The sequence below is a fragment of the Dermacentor variabilis genome, chromosome 10 (assembly GCF_050947875.1).
Source record: "Dermacentor variabilis isolate Ectoservices chromosome 10, ASM5094787v1, whole genome shotgun sequence".
NCBI lineage: Eukaryota > Metazoa > Arthropoda > Arachnida > Ixodida > Ixodidae > Dermacentor > Dermacentor variabilis.
Window position 1 is genome coordinate 69,273,517 of NC_134577.1, and position 21,968 is coordinate 69,295,484.

General features: G+C 46.3%; 1 protein-coding gene across 1 annotated transcript; it reads right to left on the reverse strand.

Annotated features, from left to right (window-relative positions):
* Nucleotides 1-5,860: 5,860 nt before the first annotated feature.
* On the reverse strand, nt 5,861-20,989 carry LOC142559287 (glutathione hydrolase 1 proenzyme-like). The gene is made up of 4 exons (XM_075670907.1): nt 20,865-20,989; nt 15,402-15,524; nt 9,195-9,280; nt 5,861-6,072 (listed from the first exon to the last, which is right to left on the reverse strand). Exons 1-4 carry the CDS (start codon nt 20,987-20,989, stop codon nt 5,861-5,863), a joined length of 546 nt encoding a protein of 181 aa, XP_075527022.1.
* Nucleotides 20,990-21,968: the final 979 nt, after the last annotated feature.

The window sequence follows — 21,968 nt, forward strand, 5'->3', positions numbered from 1 at the left end:
GTTTTTTCGTCACTGGCGGGTACCAGACAGGCTTGTAATTTTTGAAGTCATCCATGGTCAATAAGGCTTCTGCAAAAAGAAAGAGGAACACGTCGGGGTTTTTTTGTTTCATTTGCTTCTTTAACGCCACAATTAGAGCTGACGCAGACTCCGTGGCGTATCCAGCTACTCATTCTAGGGAAGCGGAGGGGGGGGGGTTGCTCGAAGTTATGCTTGGGGGGGGGCGCCTCTGATTTGTTATCTGTTACTGTCGTTATTCCAAGACTCCCGCCATAACACAATTGCTGTTAATATTTCTTAACAGTCGTTCCACTCATTTGTTCTAATCGATGTGCACACTCTTCAAAGATTCTGGGAATCAAATTTACCATAATTACCGTGCCATAATTTACCGTGCCAAGCCTCCAAATTACGAAGACTGGTTCTCGATGTATTGTGGGGGAAACAAATTCAGTGTCTGGTGCCTTAATTGGGGCGATATTAAACTCATTATTGCACTTAATGGAGCTCGACATTATTACATATCACACATCGAGTGTTACATTCATGAGTATTATTTTATGTTGCGCAATATATGCAGTCCATCCAATTTCATTTAAGCGATATTTATTCTACATTCACTGCAAGACATAATAATGACGCCAAAAGTTACTCGTGCATAGCAGAATATAAGCGTGAAAGCTGAAGACAAAAGAAAGCACGGCAACATTGCCACTAGGTGTAGAATCATACAGAGACAAAGTTGCAATAATCAAATCAAGCCCATCAAACGAAGATTGGCGCAATCAACAAATCCATGGTAATATGTTTTTATGAAAGAAAGTACTTGCTGTAAAACTTATAGAATGAACATGATGGCAGCGGAAAAAAAATATCCGCCCAAGAGTCGACTAAATAACCGAAATAGTGATTACACATCTCACTGAGTGGAGCTCGGGAAACGAAACGAATGTGTAATTGAAGCTACGCCACCCCACTCCCCAGCAGTAATTCGATGTGCATATCGAATTTAATCGCAATTTAAATAGCACGTACACAAAGATCACGAATACAATGCAAATCATGTTCGACCTACGCCCAAGAAATAAGATCATGATCCATTCCACTCTGTGAAGGTGGTTGGCCAGAGAAGTTGTTTAGTACATGACACGGAGGTGACACATAATTTTGAACAAAGGTACGAACTCATTTATTGTCTTGATCGGTGGTCATTATTTCACTCGCAACCGTAATCACATTCTTTGATAATGTGAAACCGATACGATGGTCAGTTGGGCCGAATCAGTGTGGCATCGCAAGGGTTATGTCCTGCAACACGGAACGCGTAAACCGCTCCCTTTTCGGTACCTACACATCCAAAATGACATCACCGACAACGACACCAGGGGTAGTGTCATCGCGATTAATTCAGGCAAAGTGAGTAGCCACGAACTTTACGGGACTACGGGAGAATGCATTTCTTGCTTGCTTACGGGAGCATGAACCATTGCTCACGGGGGTATGAGCCATTCATGATGACAGTTTCCAACATGCCATTGTGCATGTCGTATGCATGATTAGTAAGAATTTAAGCACTGTTCGTTTCACTTTACTGAGTGCTTCTAGCCTCTGCCTTACGGGGCTAGGAATCATCGCATTTTTTTCCTGGTTTCTGGAGCGTGAATGCTTACGCGGGTATGAGTGAGATTACGAGATGCCGCCATAGTGTTAGAGCGCCGCTCTTAGGCATCCGCTCCTGCGTTGAGCGGCGGCGTCCCTCGGCGTAAGCGAGCGAACGAACACAGGGAAGGATGAAAGAGCGAACGCGGAGTGCAGTGTGGTTTAGCGGTAGAACGTCGGCGATAGCGAAGAGAGCGTGGCAAGGAAAGCGGCGGAAGGCGCCGTAGGCACCACCAGATGGCGCGCAGATCAACGTAACCGTGGCAGCGGCGTCGCCGGCCCAGGAGGGAAAAGGAGTTATCACTGCCAAAACACTCCGTACAGGTGGTTAACAAGCGAAGCTGAAGCGTGCGACCCCGATGTTTATCACTAGGTTAATCCCGAGGGTTCATTGAACGTCTTCGTAGGTTGCCGGATCCTCGGTAGACAGTTGCTGCTTGCGCTAGGCTGCGTGAGCCTGTTCTCGTGCGCGGGCTCCAGCATCGGCACTGCGTAGACGAGCTCGTTACCGATTCTTCTCGCGGCGTTGCTGGTCGAAAGGTGCCTGCTCCTCAGGAGCCCGTATGACGCGTGTCCAACCGATTTCGGAGCCCGAAAGAAACCGCTGCGAATGCGCTCGGCTGCGACGGAGAGCAACGACGTCACTACTGACGCAGCCAATCACGCGCCTCTGTTCCTCTTTTCTTTCTCGCGCATGCGCATGAAGTTGCGCCAGAGGAGTTTTTGGTGTACATGAGACGGACGGACGAATCGGCTAGCCATATACAGCTTCGCTGTAAAAGGAACGAGAAAGTTCGCCTTCGCGCATAACGTTTGTCGCAAGCGTTTCCCGGGAAAAATTATAGTTGCATGGGTACCGGTTGCTGGGAAGCTACAACTGAGTGGCCGGTTTATAAATAGCGCCGCGCGTCGCGGCCCTGCCAGTCGGCGCGGTGATTGGTGCGATGCCTCAATATATTGCGAAATGAAATTGCGTATAGAGCTGCGCTTAAATCTCGCTGTAGGGAGTATCGTAATGGTCGGTGAATTTCTTTAATGACTTCATTTCCATTAGTTTCTACTGGACGGAAGAGGAGGAACAGGGGAGGCTGTCGCTAACTCGTTCGTCGTGGAAGGGCGCCGACGGGAAGGACTTGCGCTTTGGGAGAACCGAGTTGCGGAGTAGTGCCCGAATAAGGAAAGGGGGGACGCTCACCGCCTCGCTCGCTCTTTCGTTCGCTCGTTCAGGCTATTCGCTTACATTGACAAACATCGTAGACGGTTCCTGCGCAATTTTTTTCAGCATCTCCTTCAGCTGGTAATTGCGGATGGAAATAAACGCTCTAGTTTTATTTGAAATGTGTGTTGTCCTACTGATTTTACCAGGTGCCGAGACTTCGATGCGAAATTGATGAAAATGATCTTTCTCCTTAATGTTCTGTTCTCATAGCCAACTTGTTACCGCTAACTTAGCGAAAACGGCTTCGAAAAACACTTTATCAGTCTAACCCGACTGAGCGTTTCTGTTTAAGGTCGCTCTGAATAACTGCGCCGGGCGTGAGAAATTGCGTAGCACTGCGGTGCTTCGTGGTCCCCGTGGTTGATTTTGGTTTGTCCGGAGAGGCGAGATGAGAAGATTTACCTGGTCCCAGGCCGTCGATAATTTTTTTGGCAACTTCAGTGTAGAAAAAATCCGCGCCTTTTTTTGAAAGCTCCTCCAGCAGTTGTGCCATTTCGAGCTGCACAAGCTTGTCATCTGCCTTGTGGACGCTGTTGAAGATGGACCTGTAACAACGAAGTGTAAGGCGCATACAACCTCGTCAACTTCAAGTTCGAACAATCGAAGCAACAACATATGCTTAACAGACCTGGACAAATCTTTAATATAGCAACAAGATCTGCAGTTCTTTTAGTTATCTCAGCTCTGCCGCTATGTAGAAGACTGCCTGTGTCCGTTAAAAGAATACAGTGTCATTTAATAACAGCTGCAGCTTCACCCGGAAGGCGAAGCATCGATTGCGGTAGGAAATTAGTAGACAGCTATAGGAAGTAAGAACAGCCGTTTTATCGGCCGTATAAAAAAATAAGTCGCAGTTTCACACGAAAGGGGATGCATCGATTGCAATGGCAAATTAATACGCAACTATACGAAGTAAGGTAGTAGTTTTATGGGCCGTATAAACTTGGAAGCATTCACTTACTAACTGAATTAACAAACATTGTCTCAGCACGCAGAAGCAAACGTAAACGCATCACACTCGATGAGCGCGAACAGTCGCTGTCAAAACGTTGATTTGAGCAAACCCGGCAGCAGTAGCGAGCGAAGTGACCTTCGTGCTGTCTATCGCTTCAATGCAAGAGCGTCGAGAAGACAGCGCGCACAAAGTTATGTGCCGTCTGCAGATACCTTTCCATGTACGGCGCGGACAACCGTGAAAAAGTACGCATGTGGCGTGCGGGACTGAGCCGCGATCGTCAATTGGCCCGGCTGCGAAATGCGCAGTTGCTGCCGGAGCACAATGCTTCTCACCCCTCCCTCCCATTCCCCCCACGGCTTCTCGCGCGTCGGAAGACGGCGCTTTTGCTCTCTGCTTTCTTCCTTCACGCGCGCCACAATGAGCCGCCATCGTCGGCTTCCATCGCATGCTTTCACTCGTACATAGAGCACACGACGCGCGGCGATGGGGTTGTCGGCCTTTGACTTTATACGGGACATCACGGCGACGGCGACGGCAAAAGATGCGCCTAGAGTGTCGATATACTTCATATCGCGATATCAAAAACAGGTGTTATTCAGAACTGCAAGCTGTTGAAAAGCGATATGGTGAAGCTGGCCTATTTCACGGCGCTCAAAAGTTCAATATTTTTATTATTAGTATAAAATATCTGCTGGTGTAATTGGTAAAACAGTTCAACGTGTCTGTTCTCCTCTCTGTGTCTGTTCTTTTGCGCTTCTTGAGGTTAGGTATTCTTTAGTTTTATTTTGACGGTTCTTTTGCCCGACCTCAAAACAAACGTGGTCACCGTATCGAAAAAAGAAAACGAGTATGCTCGGTATCAAAAAATTACATGAGAGGATATGATACGTGTCCTATATCATGGGTTCCATGTAACTCACGCCAAAGTTTCAAAATATGCAAGTACCACGTAGCTGAACAAAGCCAACGAGATGTTTGCCCTCTCTTGTAGCAAGTCAGCTAGGCTGTTTTTCTTATCTCGCCTAATTACACAGTTAGTTATTATTCATTAATAATTTAAAATGAATGCTCCATTGAGAGCAAAAGTCTGCATGAAAACGTTGTAGATCATCCTGAAAAATTCCCGATCCAGCACAAGTTTCTCTTTTCCAAGCCTCAAAGAAACGCGCGAAAGCCCAGAAAAAGTGCCGTAGGCTTTGTTTAGCACTGGTGATATGGGATAATTTGGTATAGATCATAACATTTTTGTTTTTGCATAGAATAGCGTAGGTGTTGTAAACTGAAACAATAAAGACGAAGGAACGAGGTTTATGGATTGGATGCAAAATTTTAAGTCACCTGCAATTCGTTCATGGGAATGTGCACGTACTTAGTTTGCTTTGCACTGTTCGACGATTTACTATTTTCGAAGTTTGTTGCTCTATCGCGGATCGGAGCCTATACTGGCTCAACTTTACTTCTTTGTTTTCGTATTTCCCCTCTTATTTGCATACTAGTGTTGCCTGTCTTCCAGGGAACGCTGCAGTATGTATTTCATGCCAAATTTATTTATCCACTACAAATGGGGCAGCCAATAAAAAACACAGACATAGAAGAGAGACGCAGGACACTGAGCGGCGCAATTTGTCGTTGTCAGGTCGTGTTTCATATGCCCTTTTTCTCTTTCTTTTTTAAAGAAAAATTTAGGTAGACCAACTAACACAGCTTTTCTTTTTCCCTTACAGCGAGAAATTCGTAAAACGGAGGCGTCTCGTTTCAGTTGCGCCATACTTATGAGTAATTTACAAAGAGCGGTGCGTGAGCGATGGAGCCGAAATGGGGAGACTAGAGATTCGACTCGTACTTAATGTCTCGTTTCAGTTGCGCCATACTTATGAGTAATTTACAAAGAGTGGTGCGTGAGCGATGGAGCCGAAATGGGGAGACTAGAGATTCGACTCGTACTTAATGTCTCGTTTCAGTTGCGCCATACTTATGAGTAATTTACAGAGCGGTGCGTGAGCGATGGAGCCAAAATGGGGAGACTAGAGATTCGACTCGTACTTAATGTCAGTGGCCGATATTTCATTTTGATGCTTTGCCAGGACGTCGGCAAAGTGTTTCTTGATAGGAAAGCCTTCCTTGGCCAACTTGATCGCGGGGGCGAAGAGATCCTCCCACTTCATGGTTCCGTTGAGCCTTTTGTGAAGTTCCTGGTAACCGCGCAAGGCTCCGGGCACAATCGATGCCTTCGCTCCTGGGAGGCACGAAGACAAACAAACGTTTTACGGCTGCCGAGTGATCTGCTTTCCTCCAGGCCCGAGAACGGCTCGGGGACACAGTCGCTCTTCAAGTCCGTTTTTGTTACCGACCGATACGTTACGAAGGTGAACAACCAATTCTTCCTTTAACCGCAGGAAGTACAAATTGATCGAGGGTCCATCACTGCGGTGTCCGCTGTAACTCACTGCGCATTTGCAGCGCGCAAAAACCCCAATTTTCTTTTTAATGGCAGGGTATACGTCGGGTATATCGGTGCTTCACACGTTTTATTGTTCTTCTCTTTTTTATGTGCGCGATCTCGCAGCATTCGGAATGCATTTCCCGGGTTTGACAACCGAGCGGCCAAGGTCGAATTGGTGTCCATTCTTCATGTAAAACGGTGGCAATATCACTTTTAAACCACTACCGCGCAGTTCCGCTTAGATCCGACTTAAAATGGGGAATAAATGTTTTGCTTAATCGCTTTCAAGTTAGTTTTGAAGATGATTATAGGCAAGGAATGTAAATCGTATTGGCAACTTTAGAAAATTTCTGTTATTACCTCACGCATTATGAAGCCTCGCTGATTAAAAGCACAAGCATGGTAGCGTAAGTAAGTCGACCCTTTGCAGGCACAGGACTCCTGGGAGGGTGCAAATGACCGCCGTTTGGCCGGTAAAGTCTGGCTCACTGATTGACCGGTACCGGGCTGGGTTGCGCAACTTCTCATGTTTTATGCCTGCCATAGTCGCGCGGATTTACTTTATATTTGTTTACAAGATTCCGCATACCACTTGTGGGTGACCGAAAGCAGGAGTGGGTACAATTGGAATTCATTGTAATTTTACTGTAATTTTGTGTGTGATTGAGCAACGTTAACAATCCTAAAAAATTTCGAACACTATTCCAAGAATTATTCCTATTTATGAGCGGCGACTATTCGATTCGAAAACAAAACAGTATGGGACAGGACGCGATTCGGTACTGAAAGTTTGGAATATTCGTGCATCCCAACCTAAATATGTGGACAGCTTCAACTAGCTAGTGAGCTATGGTGGCGATGGGCCCACGTCGTGTAATATAGGGCTACACATTATCACGCCGGCGCTCAATGCTCCAGGCATCCTTCCAATATACGCGTGTATTATATTTAAGTATCTTTATAACAAGCAAACCGGGGTAGTTGGAGAAGTATGGGAGAGGCCTTTGCCCTGCTGTGGGCGTAACTAGGCTGACGATGATGATGATAACAAGCAAGCCATAGGCAAGCGACGGGCAAGCCGTTGGGAGGCTATTCTGACTTCTATTCCATTTTTATTTGTAACAATGGCATTACAAATGACACTGAATGTAAAATTAAACTCTTTGCAGACGACTGCATAATATACACAGAAAGACGTAATCACGAGAACAACGTTCTGCTCAATAACACATTAGCAAAAATAACTTAATGGTGCGGTAACTGGCAAATGATTTTTAATACAGACAAATCGTTTCCATGACAGTAAAGAGAGACATAAAAAAACACCCATTCATTTTTCCCTACACACTTAACGGTAACATCGAGACAAGAGTTCAACAGCACAAGTATCTTGGTTTAACAATATCGTCCGACCTTATCTGGGCATCGCAGATTAACAACACTACTTCTTGTGCATTACAAAAACTCCATCTTTTTCTCTCAAAAGGTCCCCACGGTTGGCACCAACTACCGTCAAACATTTAACTTACACTGCATTTGTGAGACCTGCCCTTCAGTATGCTAATGTCGTATGGTCCACGCACACTAAAGCCAATAGATGGAAAGCGCCCAGAGAAAGGCAATTAGGTTTGTCCGCAGAAAATGCCGGCGCAGTGATTCACCTACACTTCTACTGACACAGTCAAGGCTTGCAACTTTGGCTCTTCGAGCAAAACGAGCCGGACTAAACTTCCTGCATTAAATACTACACAACCGACTAAACAGACGCTACTGTATGCGTTACCGTTTCTAAATCGCGCATAGCTCGTCATAATCATCAGTGCACTAAATGAGTTCGTTTGTAACAACGATACTTTTAAGTTTATTTTTCCCGTGTTGTTCGTGAGTGGAATAAACTAGATGCATCATAACTAGCACAGTATTTCAGTCTGATTTTGCTAAGCTATTGGAAGATGTAGTAAGTAGTTAGGAAAAGTAGTTTTTATGTACTTACAGTTGTTAAAACTTCAAATTTTCTGAATTGTAGCTAATTTTTACTTGTATTGTTTCCTTGTGTTTTTTTTAACGTTGCAATAATATTTACTGACATGAAATATGAAACGCACTACTTATGTGCCTTGCTCTCTTTATGAATAGTATTATTGTTGTAAATATGCGTATTGAATCTGTTTGATGTATTTTCATATCGAAGAACTGTTGCACATCTTTAGATGCTTTTACTGTTCGTTATACAAAGCATGCATTGTATGTGTAATAACATGCCCAACTGCTGTGGTCTCGATATGAGACTGGCAGTATTGTAAATAAATAAATGAAATTACGAGGACAGCCCATGTAATTCGTCGGGCAGGTAACTGGTCATCTGGTAGAGTTACACAATGGGTGCCAAGGGAAGGGAAGCGCAGTCGAGGACGCCGAAGAGCTAAGGTGGTGTGAGGGGGTTAGTGAATTCGTAGGCATGGTGCAAGACAGGTGTAACTGGGGATCGCTGGGAGAGGCGTCCGTCCTGTACTGGGCACAAATAGGAACACGATGGTAATACTTATGAGGATTATGATCTTTCCAATGATGCGACTGTTTGTTGAGTCAAACGTAGTTGCCATGTTTGCCGGCGTAGCACCATATGATCCCCAACTGTAATTCATGCCGCTACAAATGGCGGAAAGCTGAGGAAATAATGGAACGCCTAAAGTGTATTTTTTTTTTCGTCTTACAGGTTGTTTGAAAGTCTGCGCAGAAGAATGGCTTTGCTTGTTTGTTTGTTTGTTTGTTTGTTTGTTTGTTTGTTTGTTTGTTTGTTTACTTCCAGTTCATGTCCCGGCTCTTCACGTCAAAGCTATCATTTCCCGTTCCATTGCTGGGTTGGTGGTTGAAGAACGTACTCAAACGTGAAAAAAAAACGAAATAAAATTTACCCCGTCTCGCCGCTTTCTCGTCCACGTTGGCCACGTTAGCCGGCGAGATTCCCAGGGCGTTCAAAGCCTCGATGTTATCACTTTCGCTGCGTGCGGCACAAATGAAAGTGACACGTTTAACTTTTCGTCTGGCCCGAAATATCTTTTCTATCGATATTTTTTCTCGAAAGAGTCATTGCGCAAAGCAACTTAATAACGAAGCCAAACGTCTATTAACGAAAGCTGACCGGTTTGCTTCATGAAATTAGAATAGGGTGGGTAATAGAGTCACGCAGGACAAAGAAAATATTGCTAGCATATACAAAACGTGCAAACATACGGCTTTGACCACGGCTTGGCGTGGCTTTCTATACTTAAAGAGCACTAAACACTGTCACGTTGTAACGACGGTGAAGATCACAGCGGCGGAACTGTAAGCAACGAAAGTAATTCCTTAACGGGTTAACCTGTGCCCTCCTTTCCCCCTCCCCCTCGCCCACCAAAAAACAAAAACAAAGCAATAATAATAATAATATTTGGGGTTTTACGTGCCAAAACCACTTTCTGATTATGAGGCACGCCGTAGTGGAGGACTCCGGAAATTTCGACCACCTGGGGTTCTTTAACGTGCACCTAAATCTAAGCACACGGGTGTTTTCGCATTTCGCCCCCATCGAAATGCGGCCGCCGTGGCCGGGATTCGATCCCGCGACCTCGTGCTCAGCAGCCCAACACCATAGCCACTGAGCAACCACGGCGGGTCAAAAACAAAGCAAGTGATACCCAAAAGCCCAACGATAGTGGCGAGCACAGTCGGCGATAGTCGAAATCTGATCTGCAGGTCAGACGCCTCGGCTTTTCATACTTGAGTCGTGGAAGGTTCCAGCGCGGTCATTGGTGTTCGCGCACGTTCCAGAAAGTACAGAGTATCCACATCCCGCTTGCATTAATTAATATATGGGGTTTTACGTGCCAAAACCACTTTCTGATTATGAGGCACGCCGTAGTGGAGGACTCCGGAAATTTCGACCACCTGGGGTTCTTTAACGTGCACCTAAATCTAAGTACACGGGTGTTTTCGCCCCCATCGAAATGCGGCCGCCGTGGCCGGGATTCGATCCCACGACCTCGTGCTCAGCAGCCCAACACCATAGCAACTGAGCAACCACGGCGGGTCACTTGCATTCGGGTTACAACAAGCTTCGGCGACAACACATGCAACAAATAGAATCGGCTAAAAGAATCCGCGGAGTTTCATACTTATAATTACCATAGAGGGAATTGTGACGCTGCAGACGTTAAACCACCATGGGAATGATGGGAAGTAGGTGGATGTCTGATGTTCGTGCTTGTGGATACAGACGTTCTTGTGGCTTTGTATATTACGCTTTATGTCTTCACTGTTGTAAACTTTGGAGCAGTTTATACCCTTCAAAGTACGGAAGACGCTGCGAACACGCACAATCGCTACTAATTGGAACCGCTCAGCTTGTTCAGTTGGCCAAACCGAAAGGCGCCAATCGTCTCCAGGCACTGGCTTGCCCACGATAAATTCATAAGGGCGTTTCATGTCGCTTGTCGGTGCATAAAAAAAGAAAGCATCCGTGGCCTAACGGTTTCAATATCGCGCTTCTCTGCTAGAGCTCCTGTGTTCGAATCCTGCCGTCAAAAATTTTTAATAATCCTTGTTTAAATATTTATTACGCAAGCTGTTTGTTTCAAATGACGAGACTTACAAATTCGCGAAGCCGTTTGAAGCCAGAAGGACGAAGTTTAAGGAAATCTATAATTCCCGTGCTGGCTCAACCGTAGTTGGAGTAAAACAGTAACTGGAGCTCCCGTAGAGACTAGCGTCAGAGTTCCCCCTAGTAATTATTGTATGAAACTCTATGCAAGAATTGAGAATGTTCTGATAAATGCAGGCCCGTCTTGCGCCGAGCGGTGACGTTTAACAATACGTTGGCCGTTTAAAAGCGGTCACCGGAAAAGTGTATTGACAGGTGCACTCGTCAATCCACTTTATCAGATGAAGTGACAGTATAGAAAGAAGTCGAGCTCTACAAGCGAAGCGTAATCTTCCGGTGAAAGGAGGCTTGATAAGCTAGAAAAGAAGCACTAAAAATAAACAAGGCTGCGTGGTAACAGGGTCATGAAATAACCGTCCCAACTTATCGTGATGTCACTGCTTTTGTCGGCGTACGCTCCAGGATGGTTAATTTGTTTTCCAGAATAAACGAATGGCATTTTATCGCAACCGGGCCATGAAAGTCACCTGAGCAAGCTCCGAGAACACTTAGCAATGCCACAATGGCTCGAATATTTAAGAAATATACTGTGAGACTTATGACCTCACACTGGAGTATCAGCGCTGAAGTTTTACAAAATAGAACGTTCAATTTTATTTCTAACTTTTCTATCATTTACTCTATCATTAATTTACCTATCGCAGATAAGCGACGAAAGTGGAGATTTTAAAGGACGCTTCATCGGTCTTTGCTGGTTGAGTCGTTGTTTTGAGTAGAATCGAGCACAATAGCATTCGCGGTTTTTCTTGACCGGCTACTCGTATATATACCTCACTCGGTTCGCGCGTTGCCTTCACTTCCACGCGATTCTGTTCACACCGTCAGAAGATTAGGCACATGAAACACAGTTACGCGATATTCGTAACAAACAACCTAGTGCAGTATAAATAATGCAACAAGTGAGACCGCACGAGAGCTGCACTGACAGAAATAGTCAACGTGTTTCATCGGTCTCCCAAGTTTCTGCGTGAACTGAACTTCCTTTTTCGTTTCGATATGATGAAACCTTTAACGAGGCACGGTTTCTCTCTTGGTGCAATTATAAAATGCACTTTCGCCTTTCGCTCTCAATGCTAACAGCCGAAGAATGGAAAACAGGGTTTTGAAAGACTTAACAAAATTTTTTTTTAGGCGTAGCACTCAGAACTGATACGTTTGTATTCAGGGGTCTATTAATGCTCCGCTTGGACAGAAACGCACCACTGAGCGATGTGTACCTAAACGTACTTGGACCATAACTTGTCTTTGTACGCCGTCGCTCCATTAGCCGTTAGCAAAATGCTCACCGACCCGACAGGTTATGGTCTGCTTCAAAGGAGTGCGGACTTGGCCTATTGCAAAGCAAAGCAACATACCAAGGAGGAAGGAAAAATTTGAAGAGAGAGCGTCACGTAAAAATTTGAAGCCTAATAACTAAAATATCATTAAGGAAGGATTATGGGAAACATTCCACTATTGCCTTGGTTCTCCATAAGAAAAGTAGAAAAGTACCTATCAAGAAAGGGGACAGGCAAGGATATCTCCATTGTGATCTCTCCAATTCAATTCACTACATGCTTAGGAGTATTCAAATTATTAGACTGAGAAGGCTTAGAAGTGAGGATCAACGGCGAATATCACAGCAACTTTCGGTTGGCAGATGACATTGTGCCGTTTAGCAACACTGGAGATGAATGGCTGCAAATGATTGACGAGAAGAAAGGGGGTTAACCGAGGGGCCCGGTTTTTATTAGTCATAATCATAGGAAGCCAACAAATACTGGCACCAGGCACAACATATGGGAAATTATTTGTGCATAATAAATGAGATAAAGAAACGATAAATTATTGGAAATGAAAGTGGATGAAAAAACAACTTGCCGCAGATGGGGAACGATCCCACAACCTTCGCTCGTTCCCCACGTGCGGGATCGTTCCCGATCCGCCACAAGTTGTTTTTTCATCCACTTTCATTTCCTTTAGTGTATCGTTTCTTTATTCTATTTATTAAGCACAAGTAATTCACATGCGTTGTCCTTGGTCTGTGTGTTTGTTGGCTTCCGATGATTATGACGCAAATGATTGAGGAATATAACCGAGAAAGTACAAGAGCGTAGTTGAAGATTAATATTTAGAAGGAAAAGGTAATATTCGATGCCCTGTCAGCCTCTAGAGTATGTAAAGGAGTGCGTTTATCTAGGTCAGTTACTAACAGAGGACCCTGATCGCGAGAACGAAATTTTGAAAGGAATAAAGAAAGATTGCAGTGCATACGGCCGGCATTGCCAAAACCTGACTGGGAGCTTACCATTTTCGTTCAAAAGAGAAGTGTACAATCATTGCATTTTACCTGTGCTAATATATGCGGTAGAAACTTGTAACTTAAAAAAGAAGCTCGAGATCAAGTTAAGGACCGCACAAAGAGCGATGGAAAGAAAGATCTTAGGCGACATTTTAAAAGACAGGGAGGGATCAGACACTAGACGGGGATAGCCGATATGACAATTGACATTAAGAGAAGCAAAATGGAGCTGGACGGGCCACGTAATGCGTATGGTAGGTGACCGGTGGCCCATTAGAGTTACAGAAGGGGTGCCAAGGGAACGGAAACACTTTTGAGTGCGCCAGAAATTGGGTGGAGTAATGAAATCAGGAAATTTGCGGGTGCCAGTTGGAATTAGCTAGCGCAAGACGGGGTCGATTGCAGATCTCCGGGAGATGACTTCGTCCTACTTGGAACATAGAAATAGGCTGGCGATGATGAGAAATACGCCCTCAGAAGGTGATATGCAAGCACTAAATCCGAGCCGCCGAGCGCGCGGCGAGTGTTGGGAGAGTAAGCGCGGAAATCGGGCCGCGAGGGCAGATTCAGACGAAAGCGTATATGATCCAGCACAGACCTTCGATACAATACAAATCAGTGATTTCAAAGGCCTGTCAACCATGTGGGGCCTTCCTACAAAGTGTCAACGTGTAGACGAGCCCCGAATAGGGGGCGGGGTCACAGGAGGTTTCCCATGGGGTGGCTAGTTGCGCCACTTTATGCCCCTTGCCAGAATTTAATTTTTCTTCAAGCGCAGCCCTTAGGCACCCGTTCCTGCGGCGAGCGTCGGCGCAACCAAGCGAACGAGCACAGCGAAGGTTGAAAGAACGAACGCAGAGCGCAGCGGCGGATGAAAGACGCCGATAGCGAAGAGAGCGCGAGGAGGAAAGAGGAGAAGGAGGGTGCAGCGGAACCTTGAAGAGGAAAGCGGAGGAGAAAGGTGCGGCAAAAGTGTGAGAAGCGTAGTGCCGCGCAGGACATGGGCACTACGGCGACGATGGCTACGAGGTGACGCCGGCGTAGTGCGCGTCGTACGAGAGGTCTCTCCGCGGCAGCTGCTGCGAATCGCGCCCACGTGTCTTCTCGCGCGCGGCCTCCTGCGATCTCCCGTTGGGCGAGGAAGTCGCGCCAAACTTCGCTTCGTTTTAAACGTGCCGCACGAGGCAGATTTTTCCACGCCAGCATATATATCGCGAAATAAAAGCACGAATGAAGCTGCGCTCAAATATCGCATTAGGAAGTGTTCTCAACGGTGCATATTTTGCTTTTCCTTCGTCTTCGGTAACAGTGCACCGAGGGGACAAATGGAAGGCAGTCCGCCCTTGCCTTCCGTGAGGCCCATCCTTGCGCTATTACTCAATTTCGTAATATGGTCATTACACAAGGTGTATGATGACGCGAAGGCGTTCCTGGCTTCGGACAATTTCAGCGGTGCGGTCTCCAAGATCGGGCGGCGCGATCATTGTTGACCTCTTCTTCTGATCAGTTGGAAAACATAGCGGCCTTGCCATGCTCTTGTATGCATGAGAATGCCAAAACGCTGCTGTTTCGGACTCGCAGCTTTCTTGGGGGACCAAGACATCGCGCAGACGCGTCTTGCTATATAAGCGTTCCGTCTGTCTCAGTGATTGATTATTTAATAAGACGGCCTGACAAATGGTAATGTTTCTTTCTCAACAGATGAAACCGCGTTTTAAAACTGTGCTGAATAGCGCAATTTCATCAAATTTAGCCATTGTATAGGTTAATTGGAAGAGAAACTACAAGGTCGGCGTACACTGTGCGTCAGGTTTAGTCAACTTGTTTCGTTTCCTTCTCTTACTGCGTGTATTGTGCGTAAACAATAACGATGGCTATATTGCGCGTTAACCGATTTAATATGGTGATTGTATTATAAAAACATTGTGCGTGAATTTGGGTTTTAAACCATGCTGGACGCAAGCATGTAGCACCCCCATTGGCACAGCACGGATCGGTGCTTGGAATGAGCCAATGGATGCTTCGCCTTAACATTGTGTAAAACTCTACGCGCACGGGCAGGACACCGGTCGATCTCGGAGGCCCTTTGGCAATGCCGCGAGACGCTCAAGTCGCTTCGCCCATCGCAGCCCGTGTTCTCACTCGTCGTAGTACAGCGCCAGGAATCCACCGCCGAGCCCGACCAGGTGCGGTGCCGCGACGCCCATGCAGAGAAGTGCGGAGACAGCGGCGTCAGCGATGTTGCCGCCTCTCGAGAACACATTCCTGGGTGAAAACAAGCGTCGAAGCATCAGCAATACGTGAGACTGAATGAGTGATTCACGGAGCATGGCGTCCCGAAGCAATACAGGGGGCTACGATGGGCGCAATAATGGAGGGCTCCAGTTTCAGTTTTTTTTCCCGCCAAGCGCTCTTCAAAAAGGGCTTCTAAGCATTGATTTTCCAATTGCTATTGTAGTCACGTTCGCTTACAGCGAACCTAATAAAAGGAGGTTTGGTGTAGCATTTTTTTTTTCCCTAGTTGGAGCCTCACGGAGCGCGGCGTGCCTAAGCAAGACTGGGGGCTACGATGGGCGCAAACATGGAGGGCTGCAGTTTCAGTTTTATTTTTCCCGCCAAGCGCTCTTTAAGAAGTGTTTCTAATCTTAGATTTTCGACTTGGTACTGTAGTCGCGTTCGCTTACAGCGAACCTAATAACAGGAGCTTTGCTGCAGCATTCTTTTTTTGCCTAGTCGGAGTCAAGGTGAAACGCGAGGCTGTCCAAGGTCACAGAATTTGTCGCCGATGCGCGCGCGCCGCCTCGCGAACGATCGGTGGCCGCTATTGGCCCACTCCTCGCGCCATGCGGATGCGCGCGCTCTCCCAGGTGCGCGCTCGCACGCCGCTACTAGCTTGGCACCTCCTCTCGTTGCTCTCTTACTGAAGCATTATTTCGCAACAGAAAAGACATTCAAGCGTCCTTCCTTTCCTTAGATCCCTATCATCAGAAAAGACATGGACGAAAGAGAAGAAGAACACACCAAGCGCGAGTTTTCAACTTGTTTTCTTCAACTTTCAACTTGTTTTCAACAATGTCTGCCTGGAAACGAAATTTTCGATGATGACAAAGAAAAAGTTACTTTGCGTACACTCTGTTCGAATAGACGTCTTCGTGTTTTTATCTTAGCTGCTAATTGTTCTTGTTTTTTATGGTCCGGTTTAATCGAGGCTTCACTTTGGAAGTCAGCTAGGAGGTACCCAAATCGACATAACGACTATCGTGTCTGCACATTTTGGCTAAACGATATTTTAAATTCTACTCTGGGTGACGCCCAAAGCAGTGGTGTTCCTCATGGCCAGCGTCTCACCATAGAGAAATGCAATATTACGCTTAGCCTCCCCCACACGCAAGCACGCACAAACGTTTGCAATGCACGCCCCTGGAAAGGGGCCCGTGAATGTGCTAATCAAAATCCGTTTATTCTTCTACCCCCTAGGAGGAATGTGCGTTGCTCTAACGCTTGTTTGTCTGAGACGCACACTCAGAGACGGGCTACTCAAGCGGGACGTGGTGCAGCTAAGGACGTCAACTATAGGTGTTGGTTCTTTTAGTTGAAAGGAAGCAGACAGAGATGAATTGTAAACAAAGACAAGTAAATTTATAAGGAATTTCTGTAAGAAAGAGCGACACATACAGAAACAAAGTGTAAGTGGAAAACGTGGGGCGACATATATCTCGTCAGAGTCGACGTTGTTTTGTACCACAAGTCCAATTCAGAACAATTGGTCAGGGCAGTGGGGTCACGACTTCTAGGCAGCGATGGCCCCATACGTCAGCCATCTCATGGATGAACCGCCTCTCTTGTATTAACTCAGACCAACTGAATGAGCACTGCTGAATGAGCACTCAGTCTGAATGAGCACTGCTGAACATAATTTTGGTGAGTGAGCCAGAGGGAGACCCAACTGAGCTCAATTTTGGTGAGTTAATGCCCCAGTAAGACCCAGCTGAGCAGAATTTTGGCCAGTTTGAGGCCGAGTGAGACCCAGTTGAGCAGAATTTTCGTGCATCCAAATCTGGAGTGAGACTAGCTGCGCAGAATTTTGGTGAAGCTGAGCCCGAGTGAGACCTAGACGAGCACAATTTTGGCGCGTCTGAGCCCGAGCGAGGGCCAGCTGAGTTTGTTGGCGAGTTTGAGCCCAAGTGAGACCCAGCTCAGCAGAAATTTGGTGAGTCCGAGCCTGAGTGAACCCATCTGAGCAGAATTTCGGTGCGCCTGAACCAGAGTGAGACCCATCTGAGCTGAATTTTCGTGCGCCTGAACCAGAGTGGGACTTGGCTGAGCAGAGTGTTGGTGAGTCGGAGCCGGAGTGAGACACATCTGAGCAGAATTTTGGTGCGCTTGAACCAGAGTGAGACTCGTCTGAGCAGAATTCGGTTAATCTGAGATTGAGTGAGACATACCTGAGCACAATTTTGGTCACTCTGAGCCCATGTGAGACCCATCCGAGCAGAATTTTGGTGAGTCTGAGCCCGAATAAGACCCAGCTGAGTAGAATTTTGGTGAGTCAGAGGCTGACTGATCTCTATCAAAAATATCACACGTGAGCGAATCTGATTGGGTTCCATTTATATTGTCTCATCCAATCACCACACCCTGGGTTCTTGAATGGACCAGTGGCACACCATTCACCAAGTGTGCACGAGGAACGCTTCGGGAGTTGCCCCCCGGTCATTAAAACTTTTCACTTCATCCATGGCCGCATTTTTAAGCACAAGTGTGGGCGCCTTTCCGTAAATAAAACATACGAATAAATAGCAATGGAGAGGGCCACCAACTAGTAGCTATCGCGCGTGCCACAAGCTCATACGCAAACACGAAAAGGTACAGTAAACCACCGCCAAGCTCGTAAAATGTGTCAGCAGGATGTGAGAGAGGCTACGACACTAACTCCCCAAACTGGCACACAAACCGTGAGTCAAGCGGGGAGACCTATGACATTGTAGAAAGACGCCAGCCGCACGCATCTCACGTCTGAACAGCGTTCATCCAAACGCTTCCCCCGCTACATCGTTTCCTTGCGCCAAAACCGTTGGCCTCTCCAAATCAGCTCCCACTGCTGTCACGCTGGTCAAGGTTGCCATGGCGACAGTAAAGAGTAGTGAGCACCGGGTGCACGTTGTCAATGTGCACGAGACACACGCATCGCCCGCGCCGGTGCCAGAAGCAGCCACAATTCCCCGGCTTTAGTCGTCAAGAAAACAGCGCTAAAAACGCGCGTGTGCCCGGCGCCGATTGTCATGCGCTTCGGCGACAGTGTTTCTCGATATGACGCGTGCCGCATCGCGCTTTGGAACCTTTCACTCCTCCGCGTGCTACTTCGCCCATGCAAGAAGCAAGCTGGCCCGCTGCACACAATCTTATCTCACAAACCTTTTCGTTTGTAAATGCATTGACCGGCCTGCTTTGCTATAGTACAGTGTCCAGCATACTGTGCCCTGTGTCCATAGTACTGCATAGCTATATTACTGTGCCCAACTCCGCGTCACGGTCAGGCACAATCGTAAAGGCAATCCGGGCCACGTAGCCAAGCACAAGCCACTGAGAACCAACCATCCAGTTCTCATTTATAAATACTCGCCTCTAACAAAACAGTGACCAAGGACAGACGACCCAGCTGCACTCGATATTTCTCCGCGGCGATTGCGCGTGGCGCACCCACCAAGTAAAAAAAAAAAGCGCAAGACAACAAAACGCAAGACTGGAACTTGACAAAGCTGAAAGTAAGGCCGCCCAGTGTTATTTTGCAGTAGACGCATCGTACCCAATTTTCGAATTTCAAACTGTGAATGTACTACTGAGCTTATACGGTTCTTGTTTCCATTGGCCATTTACGCAATCTTGTCTCGCATTTTTCTTTATTGCAAAATTTGTGTCAGCTGTACGGAGCACGAGCCGTACCATGAACAAGTAAACACATAGTTATAGTTCGTTCCAATGGATCACTGAGGCGTGACCTGGTGACCTGGTGTCCTGGTGACCTGGTGACCTGGTTTTTCTGGTGACCTGAGCGACACGCTGGAAGGGCGCGATGCCTTAGAATCACTCAAGAAAGTGCTTAAAGAGACTCAACATGAACTGAGATGTAATGTCACTAATGTTTTCTGCCAGCATTCCCCAGACGATTTTGCACACGGTTTCGCCTTTCACACAGCGCAAAGCATTCGTTGTTTAATAGAGGGTGTGTTCCATTTCTGCATTGCGGAGAAAAAGCCAGTCTGATTTGATGACGAGGAAGAAAGCCTCGATCCAAGCTTTTGGAATACACTGGGAATACGTCTCTGTACATTCACGCCACTTCAGGTAGCCAAAGAAAAATAAAACGCTACGAAAAACAGATTCACTTACGTTCTACTTTATTTTCCGCATGCTATCTCAAGAAAAACTCAATATGTCCAATTATTTAAGTACGAAAGAAAGCTGCACTATTCCTCCTAGGGGCTGGCGAGCTTCCCGCCGAAGTTGCAAGCCGCCACCTTGCTTGTGCATTGTCAAGTAAACTACGCCTATGACAGTGAATAAGGATGTGAAATGATTTATAGCTGACATTCTTGCACCTAAAAAGGGTGTACGGGTGGTGAGCTATAGACAAATTGGCACCCTTGCTTACTTTTAAGGGGGTAAATTATTTTATTGTACCAGCGATGTACGCTGCATCGTTTTTCACGGCGATACTGTCCTCACGAAGCTGTTTCCTTTGCCGGCTTCTGCAGAAATCGAACAAGGTTTAAGTGGAAGCTTTCGCCCGCAGTGAGGTCCAGTTTTTTCCTAATATAACACGTGCAAATCGTGGAAATGCTCTTGTTAGACACTCGTTGTACAAATTTTAATGAAGTATGCTGGATTTGAGGGAAAGATTCTAGAAACTCAAGGAAGCAGAATCTTTCTGGGACCTTAAACCTTTTCTTTTGTTTTCTCTAGGTTGCCTAAACTTGGCAAGATACAGAAAGATAGAAGCACGACGTTCGGGAAGCGATATCGCAGTTTGGTAGTCTGCATCTGTAAGTGCATCTCGATTTCAGAAATCTTGTGTATGAATTCACAGCACGCGCGAAGTTGTTACAACAGTTTACGAGAGCGTTGCAAGAAGTCCTGCTATAGTATTGCACTACATTTCAATGAGGTGTGTAACGAATGAGTTTCGCTTCCTTTAGGTGTATTATTATGCGCAGACTAGTGGATCGTGATAGTTTAAATACGGAGTTTTGCAGTTGTAAACCTGATACTTGAGTTTGGCTCTTTGTTCAACATTTTGCGAACCTGAGATGTGTTCTTCGGAGCCTTAATGGCGCAAATTGAACGTGTACACTTCCTGTAGATATCGAATCTAAAATTGTCTTTCTCCTTTAATTTCAGCAAACTTCGTCAAAATCGATGCAGTGGTGGGCGACAAAGAAAAAAAGAAACGATTTCACCATTCCCACGTGCTCAAATAGGGGGCTTCCCGAACGGGAAGCTCCTCTCTCTCACGAAGTATCGGAACGAGATCAACTATTCTCAGCTTCCTTTATATATTCGCAGGCCATCGTCTGACCCCCCCCCCTCCCCCTGAGCGAAACGCACCTTACCACCGACGAGCACTCGTGGAGGTCGGACACCGTTGCCCACCCGGCAAACTCGTACATCTCAGGTTCCAGCTTTTTAAGAAGGGCCACGACCACAGTGGTGCCAGCCGCAGCCACCGCCATGAGAAAAATCAGAAAGATGCAGCAACAGCAACAGCAGAGGCCGCCGCATACGTATGTGGAGGTCTTCCTGCTGAAAAAAGAAAATTAAACAAACGACATCGCACAGCTCCAGTAAGATATGCTTGAAAAAACGTAACGAAAAAAAAATACAACGAATGAAAACAAGAACGATAATTTCGCTATAGCGAATTGCTTCAACTGAAAGAACAATATTTGATTGGCATTCTTCTTATTTTCTTTCTTTCTGCTAACGCTGAAAGACGAAGGTTTGATTGATTGAAACACATTGGTCTCCGTGTAGGCTGTGATGGAAAAAATAGTTATCAATACAACGATATAGATGGGAATTACTCGCTGTTTTCTTATCATTTATTAGCATATGCGTGTAGCTTCGCGACAAACGTAAACTTTAGGAAGACAAACCTCATATGCGCGAGCCAATAAGTCTTAACTTGGGGAGAAAAATACAACTGTTTACTGGGACGGTCGTGCCAATCAGAGTATGGCTATATAATATGGTAGTAGAGCTGACGTTTGGATACGCCGCATAGAGGAAAGTGTTGAATTGAGTCATAGAGTTTTACGTGCCAAAACCACTTTCTGATTATGAGGCACGCCGTAGTGGAGGACTCCGTAAATTTTGACCACCTGGGGTTCTTTAACGTGCACCTAAATCTAAGTACACGGGTGTTTTCGCATTTCGCCCCCGTCGAAATGCGGCCGCCGTGGTCGGGATTCGATCCCACGACCTTGTGCTCAGCAGCCTAACACCAGAGCCACTGAGCAACCACGGCGGCTAGAGGAAAGTGTATTGTGTCCGGCTCTATTGCTGCACATCATCCCCCGTCGTCGTCATTCTTTATTCTACCCTTGAACGACCAATTCTGGGTATTACAGAGGCGGGGAGGCGGGTGATAGGGGAGTACAAAAAATTATTGATACTTAGAAACATGGCTCACATCGTGCGTAAAACAACTGG